The 13,187-nt window shown below is 33.7% G+C and overlaps 2 protein-coding genes across 7 annotated transcripts; one reads left to right on the top strand and one right to left on the bottom strand.

Annotated features, from left to right (window-relative positions):
* The first annotated feature begins 3,684 nt into the window (after positions 1-3,684).
* Positions 3,685-6,496, top strand: LOC142551852 (myb-related protein 2-like). 2 transcript variants are annotated; one of them, XM_075661296.1, is made up of 7 exons: positions 3,685-4,232; positions 4,313-4,531; positions 4,616-4,692; positions 4,801-4,858; positions 4,936-5,002; positions 5,106-5,175; positions 5,615-6,496. In XM_075661296.1, exons 2-7 carry the CDS (start codon positions 4,321-4,323, stop codon positions 6,359-6,361), a joined length of 1,230 nt encoding a protein of 409 aa, XP_075517411.1. In that variant the 5' UTR covers positions 3,685-4,232; positions 4,313-4,320; the 3' UTR covers positions 6,362-6,496. The 2 variants fall into 2 exon arrangements, with proteins under 2 accessions (XP_075517411.1, XP_075517410.1); XM_075661295.1 differs by having other exon boundaries at positions 3,690-4,232; positions 4,930-5,002.
* Positions 6,497-7,124: 628 nt separating this feature from the next.
* On the bottom strand, positions 7,125-8,401 carry LOC142551854 (glucosamine 6-phosphate N-acetyltransferase-like). Of its 5 annotated transcripts, none has more exons than XM_075661297.1 (2): positions 8,279-8,401; positions 7,125-7,652 (listed from the first exon to the last, which is right to left on the bottom strand). In XM_075661297.1, exon 2 carries the CDS (start codon positions 7,644-7,646, stop codon positions 7,173-7,175), a length of 474 nt encoding a protein of 157 aa, XP_075517412.1. In that variant the 5' UTR covers positions 7,647-7,652; positions 8,279-8,401; the 3' UTR covers positions 7,125-7,172. The 5 variants fall into 5 exon arrangements, with proteins under 5 accessions (XP_075517412.1, XP_075517413.1, XP_075517416.1 ...); XM_075661298.1 differs by having other exon boundaries at positions 7,125-7,672; positions 8,279-8,379; XM_075661301.1 differs by lacking the exon at positions 8,279-8,401 and adding an exon at positions 8,245-8,267.
* Positions 8,402-13,187: the final 4,786 nt, after the last annotated feature.

The raw sequence follows: 13,187 nt of genomic DNA, 5'->3' as shown, positions 1-13,187 counted from the left end.
TCTCTTACCCTTTTTTTTTGCCCTGCATGGAATAGCATTCCCTTCTCATTTCTATCATATTATTCTTTGTTAAGTCGAGTCAAATATTTCATTTTTGTAATAGCTAAAAAAAATCATTTTTATCAGTACAATCATGCATTGGTCATTCCAGCAATAGTTTTAGCTAGGTAATGATGATTGGATCCTCCATGTAATAATTTTTAAACGCACTAAGATTCTTTTTAAGTACTGCAAACTATATATAACAGAGAAATTATTATAGAAATATGAAGATGAACAAGAATAATCAAGTAAAAAACCGTCTAGATGTCGCCTAAACGCTAGGCGATGGGTGATGACCCACTGTTCCAACATAAGTTTTAGCTAGGTAATGATGATTGGATCCTCCATGTAATGATTCTTACATGCACTAAGGTTCTTTTTTAAGTATGGGAAACTATACAATCAAACATAAGAATCTCCGAAAAAGGAAAGTTTTCACAGGAAAGAATACAGGTCTAGTTCTAGATATTATTACCTTATATTAAATAAGGGGTAGGGATAGAATAGATATTTTCATATATATAATGTAATGACACCTAAAATATTCCAACTCATCTCACTGAAATAACATATTAAATGAACAAATAGAGGAAAAAAGTATGATATGATAATTCCTATTCTACTTCAACATTCCATGTCTAATTGTTTTAGTATGTAAAATACCTAAAAATACTATTGATTGGATTGTGTATGTTTAACAATGGCAAATGGTCGTCTTGAATGTCGGCACAACCGTTGTTTGCGACGAACTGTGATTTATATCAAACCACTTATTTTCTTTAATAATCTTTCAAATATTTAGTTCGATAGTAGTTATGATCGGAATATCAGTCTGCACCATGATGGCATTAACAGAGAAACACAAATGTTATGGGGGCATGAATAAAATCAAACCATCCCTTTCTTTGCTCATACATATCCACATGCCAGCAAAAACTGTTGAGGAATTTAGCTTTACCACTTTGCATAAAGGTTCCCACAGATTCCTCCATACTGCGTAAAATATATCATGAGCATATCATGATCAGACGACCCTTCCTGAAAAGCTTGGTTGGAATAATGCACAGACAGTTTTCAAGAGAGTAATATTATTTAAGCCCATCAAATCATTAGTACTCTAATGTCAAGCAATAGTAAGAGTATTTTAATTTCTCGATTATCTGATTAACAATGCTGTCAAACTAGGCACAAAAATCGTGCCCCTTTCAGGTCAAGTGAAGGGCCCGTAGATTTTGAGGAGGGGATGACCTTCAAGCCATCTACAATTTGTATCTTCTATTTTTATCATTTATCTTCCCAGTGATCTTTATTTTTAAAAACCTTCTTCAACTCATAACCTTTAAATATTATACAAATTGAATAATTATTTACGATCAAATGAATTCATCTAAACATGGTATTGCTTTCTCAATCGAGGAGGACAAACTTATCGTGGTGGCTTATCTTGATGTCTCACAAAATCCAGTAATTTGTATAAACCAATCACGTGATATATTGTCGTCACGAGTAGCAGCTATCTACAATGAACAACTCACTAGTAAATCAATAAAGCCTCGTACTATTAAGGCCCTCCAAAATCGTTGGTTCAACATAAACAAGATTGTCCAAAGATTTAGTTTATCTATTAGCCAGGTGAAACTTAGCTGTCCAGGTGGTGCTTATGATAAATACATTGTGAGTAATTAATTGTGTTGATATACTTATGTCAAACTATATTTTTTAGTTTCTATATTTAAAACAATTTATATCTGGTTATACTTGGAACAAGCAAAAAAACTCATTTAAGAAATCATTTGGGTCGATTTGGAAGTTAGATCATGTTTAATCGTTACTTAAGGACCAAGAGAAGTTTAGGTCATCCTACGCCGTTTTACCTAATTTCATACCAAGTCATGAGAATATCGACAACAAAGAATCACCAACACCTGATTCTCCAGGGCTGTCTAGATTTGCTATAAACCTGGATGGAGAAAATCTATCATGGAGTTCTCAGCGTCCAATTGGCCTAAAAAACCAAAGCCAAAAGAAAAGCTAATTACAAACACTTGAAAGGCATTTGCACCATGGTCAAATTTAGTGAGAAAATGGTGGTTGTGTTGGCGAATGTTGAGGTCCATCAACAATAGCTCGTTGATGTTGAGAAACAAAGGAATATGATAATAACTTTTAAGGAAGAAAATAAAATGCTAAAGATAAATCGCATGTGCGTTGATGAATCAGCACGACGTCCGTGCACACTTGGTCAAAGAGCAACAAAAAATCTGGTAGAAAAAAGAGTAGCGAGGGGAATGGCCCCGACGAGATTTATGCACCGTTTGGACAACTGTTCGGAGGAACTTAGCCATCCGAGTCCGACCTTCCAGAGTACTAGCGTATTGTCATGATTTCAATGAACTAAAAATGTGTGTATATTTATTATTATGTTCGCTTTTATAAATTTTTTTTTTATGATATGTCATTTAGTAATGTCTATTTTTCAATGTCAAAAAATATCACATGTTAATCAAGTTAAATTAAGTCAATAACAAATATTTGTGATAAATTGTGTTATGTATTTTTTTGGTTATGATGTTGTTCATTATTTCCATTCGGTGTTTGTTATAATTAGTAAAATTATAATTAATTAATGAAAAAATAAATTAAGAGAGATAAGAAAGAGAGAAAAAAAATTAACACTAAAATTAGTTTAAAATTCTAAATAAAAAAATGAAATGGACCAAAAAAATTATAAAAAAAAAAAAAAAACAAAAGACTCTTTTGCAATTTTCAATGTAGTGCTCCAAAATGGAGAGTGCAAATAAAGGTGGGTCGGAGGAGTTTCCCTGTATTATCGAGGAATTCTCTAGGAAGGTTGGAGATGCCATCACAAGGACAAATTTTACACTTATAATTTTCATTTGAGGTGGAAACAGTCTGTATTCTCTCTTTGTCGTGTCAATGCCACGATGCATTTAGAAGTTGACAATCTTTTTCACTCACAGAGATAAATTTCTCCATGACTTATAATGAGTTGCTTACTAAAAGATTGTCATTTACAGTAAGAAAGAAAGTATATTCACACAAAAGAATGTGCATCCCAATAAAATTTTAACACAAAGTGAAAGCAAGTGGTCTTATTCTTGGTATGACTTGTCACGCTTATGTCCGATGCAAGTATAGAAGTAAGTACAATCCCAGTCATTTTCTTTTAAAGGGGTCCCAACTATTGGGACCAACTTCTTTATGCTATTTGAAGAATTTGAAAAGATCTTATTCTCTCCCCTCTTTCACTCTTTTATGAACCGTGTCTTGCTTGAATGAATAAGTACCAAACTTACTGAAGGAGACAACGAAGAATGTATTCGCTGTGTCATTCCTGACCTTCAAATGAAGCCAGGAAGCAACATCCCATTCCCCTCACCCTCACCGTAAAATGAATCTAATTAAATCTTTGAGAACACGGGATATTTCTACATGATAGAATGTGAATGCTAAGTTTTTTACACACAAATCATCAACTGTGAATCAAAAGTTGAAATATGCATGTACAGTCACTTACAACATGGACGACGTGACATTCCTTAAAGAACTGCTAGCAAGTGTATGATCAATCTCTCTTCACACGCGTTTTTTAACCCTTGGAAATAAAAAGAGAGAGAGACATTCCAATGCTGAGTAGATGCTCCAGTCAACAGATTCTTTCTTGTTAAAAAATTTAAACGGTTTTGGAACATCATACAAAGCGGATTCTTCCAATATTCACATCAAAGGGAACCAAATTCTACTATTCATTCCAGGAATAAGGTTCCTAAACTTTGCCAGAAGACGAATATGGGTGACTAAGGTGGATCTATTCTTGTACACACTGTAAGGTATTAAGCGAAAAAATAGCTAGTTCCGCAGGGTAAGAATAAAAAGGAAACTAAGGGAGAGGACCCCACTCACAGATGCTTAAAAATGGAAGGACGACATCTCTTTCATGTCCTTGTGAAGATTGGATTGAATCTGATTTTCTGTTGGGCCAGTGCAAGATTCTATGCTTCCCTTGCCACTTCTCTATCCTCATCTGTTTATAAGCATCCCCAAGCACAGCTTCGGTCAAAGAAAACAAGTAACGAATAAGAGCATCACAATTGCAAGACAGCAAAAACATACTTCACATTCAAAGTATATGAAGATTGGCATTTAAACAGTGTTGATATCGTTCTCAGGTACCATTATTTTTTTTTCCGTTTTATTCGCTTCCTTTCAGCTTTGACATGGAGTATCATAAGAAAATTGTGATATTTAGGAAAGAAAATGTACCGCCAACACCACAACCAAGGAAAGATCATTCAACCTTCCTCGAGAATGTCAATTCCTGCTGAAAGGCATTTGTTCCTTCATGGTACAAATGGCGCTGGAGATTCAGGACTTGTGCTTTCAACTGATGCAAAGCCAAGACTTAAATGGACTCCTGACCTCCATGAACGATTCATAGAAGCAGTGAATCAACTAGGTGGAGCAGAAAGTAAGCATATCAAATGTACCAAGTTCCGCAGGAGCAAATAACATGCTCTTACGTTCAGCTAACAGTATAGTTCCTTCTGTGCAGAAGCTACCCCAAAATCAGTTTTGAAACTGATGGGAATTCAAGGACTGACCTTATACCACTTAAAGAGTCATCTTCAGGTTAATTCTTAACCAATAAATTTCACTATAAAATTCTGCAGAACTATACTGAGAATTAACATTAACATGTGAAATGAAGTTCTCAAGTTTCTATAATTTTTCTGCCAGAAGTATAGGCTCAGTAAAAACCTCCACGGACAAGCTAATAGTGGAAATAACAGAACGGGTAAGAATTACAAAATTTCCAGTAAATACCAGTTGAAGATATTATGCTTATTGGTGGCAAACTGATTGCAGCAACAGGGGAAAGAATAAATGAAACAAGTGCAACCCATATGAGCACTCATAACATTGAAACCCAAACGACAAAGTATGAGCCAACAAAACTTTCATGATATTTGTTTCTTTATTTCAGTTATATGTACTCACACAAGCATGCAACTTACATTTTTATTATGTGATTCTTGTCTCAGAAACTTGCATTTAGGCGAAGCAATACAGATGCAGATTGAAGTGCAGCGAAGGTTACATGAACAGCTGGAGGTAAAATGACAATAGATAGAGTCATGCATTTAGTAAACAGTAAATACAAGTTATAAATACCTCACACATGTATATGCATCTTGTCATTCAACAAATAAAATTCCATTTTGATGTTTCCCACCATGCTCTACCTTCTTGGCACATACACTGACAATAAAACCCAACCCTCGAGCAGAGAGTATTATTAGAGCTTGTCACACCACAATTTTTCCAACATTTCATCCTTGATAACAAAACAACATCACAGTTCAATCAATATTTTAGGCAAATGATTACAAAGCATGTCTATTATTGATTTGATATCTTTTAGAATGACATTCTCTCACTTTTTCTTCCCCCTGCTAAATAGTTCGAACTTAAAATGCGTAGAAGTTATATAGCTTTCACAACGTTGAATTTCTATGCCTCCGTCATAACAAGTTCATTTCCACATGCATAGGTGCAGCGCCATTTACAGCTCCGGATAGAGGCTCAAGGTAAATATTTGCAAGGCGTATTAGAGAAAGCACAGGAAACCCTTGGAAAACAGAATGTCGGAACAATAAGTCTGGAAACTGCCAAGGTTCATTTATCTGACTTGGTGTCCAAAGTTACGACACAATGCCTTGATTCCGTATTTCCCGGAGTGAAAGAGTTGTCAGATTCGTGCCTACAGCAAGCAGAAACAACTCAGCCAGCAGATTGTTCAATAGAGAGTTGCTTAACCTCATGTGATGGTTCTGTGAGGGACCAAGAAATGTACAATATGCCAATGGGATTGAGCCCTATAAAATTTAGAGCGCAGAAGGAATCAAGGGAAAATGACAATGAGCGAAGGAAACCTGAAAACAGATGGCACGAAGACAAAAAAGAAAGCAGAGGGTTTTTCCCCAGGGTAAATGACAATGCACTTGTCTTAGAAACCAAGTCCAACAATTTATCAATGAGCATTGGATGTCATGAAGGAAGCAAATGGAATGGTGGTAGCAACTACTTAGAGAACAGGTTTAAAGGGGCAGAAACAAATATTAATTTTTTCAACAAGAATACGGACAATAATGGTTTAATCAACTCACAGTCTCACAAGAAATCGCCAGAGTCGAAACTTCCGTTCTTTTCTAGAAAATTGGACCTTAACACTGGTGATGAAAACGATGGTGTCTCAAACTGCAAGCAATTGGATTTAAATGGCTTCAGCTGGGGATGAGAGACAAATTTTGCAAGAGCCACTGCTCGAGAGTCAAGATCCATAACAAATAGAAAGTGATATTAATGCCACAAGACCATGTGCTTTCATTGGTTGAGAGGGATAGTCGGTCAAATAAAAAAAGCTCCAGCAATTTGCAATGATAAGATTTGTGCTTGTGCTTGTGCTTGTGATTGTGCTTGTGCTTGCCCAATATTTTTGTAGTAACGTTTAGAAATGATAACAGCACAAGATGTTTCTTGACAATCTGTGATCAATTTGAGGTCATAAAAACAGACTCAATCTATAATTCTACCAAACAAGCAAAGCCTGTTTTGTTAGCCAGACAAACTGAAAAGAAAAGGATAGAAGTTTTTGAAAGGGGGAATTTCAATATTGAGAGTGGAAAAGAGAAAAATGCAAAAAAATATTTTGATATCGTTCATTGTAGGACTCTCTCACCACCATTCACACACACAAGCAAAATAATGCAAATACGATACTCATGGCCAACAGGTATAACAGTACAGGTGTTGCTATTCCACCAAATTGAATAATTAGAACCCCAAATAATCATGGAAACACGTGAAAACTTGTTGCAATTGTTGGATAATACGAGAACTGTACTGTTTGCGATCTACAATTGTTAACACCAGAAAACACAGATACAAATTTGAAATTTTTTTAAAAAAAAACATAGATACATGAATATTGTCGCGAATTAGCTCCTTTTGGACCGTCTTGAAATATAACAGTCCCTTTCAAAATCTATATGGATTAAAAATGAAGAAATTGAAATGCATAGCAATTCCATCAATCAAAACTCATCGAGTCAAACATAATACTTCACCATCTGAATTTCCTTCTTCTTGAAACCACATTTTTCATAAAACGGTATGTTTTCAACACTGCAATCAAGAATCACCTTGTAACAACCCATGGCTCGAGCATGATCAGAGAGGAAATCAACGATTCTCTTCCCTAATTGCTTACCTCGAACAACAGAGTCCACCACCACATCTTCAATATGCCCAACTTTTCCACAATTCCTTATGAATTTCTTCTCAATAAACACACTCCCGGTGGCAACAATCTTACCTGAATTATAGTCCTCAATCACGCATATAATATGTTCATCCCCACATTTAGCAAGTTCATGAAATCGTTCTATGAATGCCTCATGGGATATGGAATCACAAACTGTCAGCTGTTGAAGTAATTCAATGAAGCCTTTGTTTTTGTCCATGATCTCTAATTTTCTGACCTGAAACATATCTTCTTCTACCGAGGAGTTTGTTGTTTGCATCTTTTCCTGCACCCATACATTTACTCCTAAGCATTAATATAATAATATCCCAAGTAAAAGAAACAGTTCCAGACCGCAAAGGTTAAATCTTGATTAATTTGAAGGAGGCACACAAAATTCAAATCGTTGAGGTTCGAATTAACTCCATTTGGGTACCCGAAATTTTTCGGGCAGTGTCGGGTACCCAAAATATAAGGCATAAAAATATTCAGACAAAAATCGGACCTCCATATCATAAAACGGCGAGAAAATACAAAAAAAGTAAAAATCTAATAACTTAGTCGGGTAATTTTTTCTGTGTCGATTTGTTGTTAAAAGAGATTCCAATCATCGATTGCATCACAAGTTAGCGAGCGTAGAGAAAAAGATTGAAACTGTATAGCACAGAGCCGAATGGACACAGCTTCAGTGTGTCCGATGCTATAAATGTCAAAATCAAGTGTGGAAAAACAAGAAATACATCAGAAATTGATATGTTGAGAAAAGATTCGGATACAAGATCTGGAACATGGTGGAGATATATATATTACAATGAGACATAATTATTGATCGGTTGCATAACACTCATGTTCCAAGATTAACAAAGCTACAAGATTACAATTCTAATGCTTATGGAGATAGCAAAGACATACAGAGAGCGCGATCGGCAAAACGTCGTCGTTGCAACCAAGTTAATCCAAATGTACAGGTTTTAATTATATAAAGCTACTTGGACGACTACTGTGGATCTTGGCTCTGCAGAACTTGTGTGATGAAGATATACTAAGCAATCGTCTTGAGATTTTTATTATTCACTTTAACAATTATGCGAATTATTTTTTAAACGTATATACATTTTAAATTAATTTGATGAGAAATTATTTTAATTGAAAATATAATTGATTTACATTATTAAAATCAACTTAATTTTTTTATTTTTTGAACATATATATAATTGATTTTATGAGTGTTTAAAATATTAAAAGTTGATTGAAACAAATACTAGCTAGAAAAAACAATCAAATCGACATATTCATTCGAAAAATACCGAAGTAGCGCTATCATAAGGAAAAAGCTATGCTACGCGGGCGATTTTCATTCGGTGTAGCACATGTGATCCCGCACAAAATGCATGGTGGATTCGTATAGACCTCATGTCCGATGCATGGTGCGTGTTTACCCGATGTAGTACGACGCCCTTCCTCCGCATATCACAATACACACTACAGGAGCTGCAAGCTGGATCTTAATGCATCGACGTATGCACCTTTGCTGCTTTGCGCATGTTTCAAATACCACATATTACATATTTATTTATAAGTGAATGATGTTTATATTTTTTGTTAAATGTATTCCATTTGATTTTATTTATTTTTTAAAATATTAACATCGTTTATTATTTCATTTTTCTTTTCTTGATCCATTCATCCGTTACTTTCTTTTGTTGATTTACAAAAAATAAAATAAAATTAAATGTAATGTATTTTCATGTTAACAAAAGATTCATATATTTTAAAAGGTAATCATCACTTAATTATATATTAATGCAAGCTTCTTTTTAAATGAATGATTTTACAAAACTATTTAAATGATAAATTGATAAATAAAATTTTATTTCAAGATACTAAGATTGTTAAGCTTCATATTTCTTTTTATTGGACATTGTGATTAATTGAAAGAATTGAGTTTTCTATCTTATGAGAAAATAAGAAATATGTGATAATATTATTAAAACAAGCATGAAACATCTTTTGATTTGAAAAAGAGAGAGGAATAAAGCATATATTAAAAGTATATGTCCATTTAATTTATAATAGTTTAATTTTTATTTATGTTTTATTTTATATTTATGAATGTCAACAAGTTTGATGATTATTTTTTAGTAGTTTTTGACAATCTATTTAGGAATTGAGAGTTATTAACAAAATTACCTAAAAACAACAAAGGATTATCAACTTATACAAAATAAAAAAGTAAAGATAGAGAATATTTATAAAATAATATAGTGTAAATTAAATATCAGCATCTTTATCTATATTATATTATAAAATATATCATTAAAAACTAATGTTCACTGTTGTTCACCTGACTAACATGATTTACAAAATATTGTATTAGTTGTTCACCTGACTAGCATGATTTACAGACTATTGTATTAATATCAGAGTTCATCCAGTATATAATATATATCAAAGAACAGTTGTTGCGAGCTGCGACATCATAACAATATATATCATCAAAAGCCCTGAATTAGGCCAATTCTAATTTTTTTATTAACAAAATCAAACTCACAAACTACAATACATAATCGTCCGTATAAATGTGAAAGATTTTAATTAGACTGATAAGGATAAGGGTCTACTACTGCAAAATCGACATCAAAGGTGGAGCGAATCAAGGGAGAAAGTGAAACTATCATTTTGGATCATATATCATTTTACAGTTGCTGATATGAAATAGAAATTGTGTAGAAGTTTTTTCCATTGACGTAGGATTAAGTTTTTAGTCCTTTCATGGCCAATAGGTCAATTCGTTTGCTGTTATAAATTTTTTCCATTGACGTAGGATTAAGTTTTTAGTCCTTTCATGGCCAATAGGTCAATTCGTTTGCTGTTATAAATCTATAATCTCAACTTCTTCTTTTTTTAGAGAGATGTGTATACTGTATACAACTTAATTATTTATAAATATATCTCATACTTGATGAGCAGTAATTGTTCATCCCTGATTCCATCTCCTCCGGATCGTTGATACGCCCTCGTTGGAAATTCATGGTTATTTTCGACTTCAAGCTATCGAACAACGATTAGTGAAGAAAAACTACTTAATTAGATTGTTTAGGGGACCTCGGGAAATTGGACATTCGGCTATCGGTGAGTGAAGTAATGGATTTCGATAATCTTTTTTAAAACAAGAAAAAGGTTAGACAAAACATGGGAAGTTGGTTCCAAAAACTGAGCAATATCAGAAGTTTAATGGTGTGTTAAACTCTTAATTGTGCGCGAATCTGACTACATGGAATTGACTGCCATGTTGTCAAGATGCAATCTTTTTTATCAGGTTTCATGATAATCTAAAGAATGATGAAGATTGACTTGTTCATGTTATATTATCATATGGATTTGTCGAAGGAAAAAAAAAAAAAAAAAAAAAACTTAACTTGAAAATTGTACTGAATAATATCGTAAAAACAAAAAATAAAAACAAAAAAAAAACCCATCTTCAAAGAATGCATCTTTTTGCTTTGTTTGTTTTGTATTTGCACATCACACAACAAGAAATATCACAGGCCAGAGAAAGTGAAAAGTATATAAGAAAATGAGTAGCATGCATTCATCAAGAATTTGATTAATAATTATCTTCAACAGTATAAAAGAAGATTTTATTTCTTCAACCCGAAAAAAATGGACGAACTCACAATCAACAACTATTCTCTATTCTGAATCGGGTAGAAGTAGCTCTCCTGGCTTCTTCAATCAAAGCTGCTCTTGCTGACATGATGCTACTGTTAACCAGACTAGAATCAAACGCCGTGCAATCGGTCCAATCCTTGAGCAAATCCTCCTGCCCCCACATATCCGGTATCCAAACCCGACCCGCTACCTCAACCCGGTGCCTCTTCAGCCTCTCGCGCCCGCTGCAACCCTCGTGATCTGTGGTTTCTTCGCTGTAATCTGGTGCAATGATACTCGTGATTTTTGGCGCTTCCTCCTTGTCCTTGGAAAATCTAGCGCTTGATGGTGAAGACGGCAACGTCAATACCTGTGGATGAAATTGGTGAGTTATTACCACCTCTTCATCTGACTTGATCTTCTTCGACGAAATCGACTTCTCTAGTTTGAAATCCTGTGGATCTGTCGTTGCTCGATTGGATCCAGGATTTTTTTCCATTTTTTTGCGTGAATCATTTGAGATCTGAAGAGGCATGCTAGCGGATTGTTTACCTTTATGCATGGGATCGAACAGATTTGAGATTTCAAGCCGTGCTCACGAATCCGAATGAGAGAAATTTATCAAGTTCGTGGGAATTCAAGGAGATTGCTTATGGGAACGAATGGGAATGTCTGGTTACACGTCAATGGAAAGTGTAACTTTTTGTATGGTAGGCGACAAGTCTACGTGTGTTTTTCTGAGATTTTGGATTCCAATTTGTGTGGTTTCATTTTCTGCTGCCCTTTGATCTAATTTGCTACTTGTTCTTTGTCCTCACTCTTCATGTTGAAATCTCTCTCTCGATTTTTATTTATTTTTTTAATTCTAAAAATATTATATTATTGATAAATTTCTATTTTAGGAAATTGTAATTAAGGGTAAAAAAAATTCTATTTGGGATATTAGAATTAATATTCAATTTGGACTACATATCAATAATCATTTCCCCGTAATCATATCATCGTATAAGTTCAAGAAAATTGATACAGAGTCTTTTCGGACGCTTTGTCTTTTTAATAATGACAAAAACTTGTGTGAGACGATCTCACGAGTCGTGTTTTGTGAGACAGATCTCTTATTTGGATCATCCATGAAAAAGTATTATTTTTATGCTAAGAGTATTATTTTTTATTGTAAATATCGGTAGGTTTGACTCGTCTCACAGATAAATATTCTTGAGACCGTCTTACAAGTTACCTACTCTTTACTAATAATTATAGTTAGTGATAACGGTGCAACTGAAAACTTTTAAATTGTTATAGCAAGTCAAGCATCACATTTCGATTGAGACAATTATTGTACCCAATATATGCAATTTTCAGATTTTTTCCTACCTAAAAATTCCTTATGATATGAGTTTGTCATAATTCAATGTATATTTTCAAGAATATATTTAAATTAAATATCAAACCCCACAATGGGACAAACCCCTTTGGAATTTTGTGAGCGAGGAATAGAGAAAACGAGACGTATTTTTCATTAGAAAGGATTTTTTGTGGGTGTGTGAGGTTGATGTTGATCTGTATTTATTGAGTAATTTTGGACCAATAATGATGGGGAATTGTTTATATTTACAAGAATATAAGAGCATTTGTTGTTTCAAAGCTATTGCATAGAATATAGATGCATCAAATCATTAAATGAAAGATGTGACTTGTTTGGAAGCAAACTTCACCGAGATATTGTCGAAAAATGAATTTGAAAATTTATATTTTTTTATTATTATTAATAATAATAATAATAATATAAGTTTACATTATTAAATATATAGAAATGGGCAGTGATGTTTTTGCATTATCGTTTTGGCTCCACCACTTTAAATTTTCCTTCAATTGTTTAATTAATGTCTTGAACTACCTACCTACCTCGCAAATTGTCCCACGGGCACAACTAATTAGGTCCTGCGACTTGACTCGCCCTTTGGTCGATGTATCTTTAATCTAAGATATTATGTATGCTTGTTTCTAGAGATTTCTTCCATTTAACTACTACGTTTCAAATGGACTAAAATTAAATCTTATACACATTATTAGCGTGAATCTGTCAAAAATTTATTCCATTGCTAAAAATACGATTCAGCCAAGCTCTCTCACATTGATATTTGTCTACCATCATATTATAACCATTATC

The sequence above is a fragment of the Primulina tabacum genome, chromosome 7, assembly GCF_025594145.1.
Source record: "Primulina tabacum isolate GXHZ01 chromosome 7, ASM2559414v2, whole genome shotgun sequence".
NCBI classification, from domain to species: Eukaryota; Viridiplantae; Streptophyta; class Magnoliopsida; order Lamiales; family Gesneriaceae; genus Primulina; species Primulina tabacum.
This window is presented reverse-complemented; position numbering and strand designations above follow the sequence as displayed.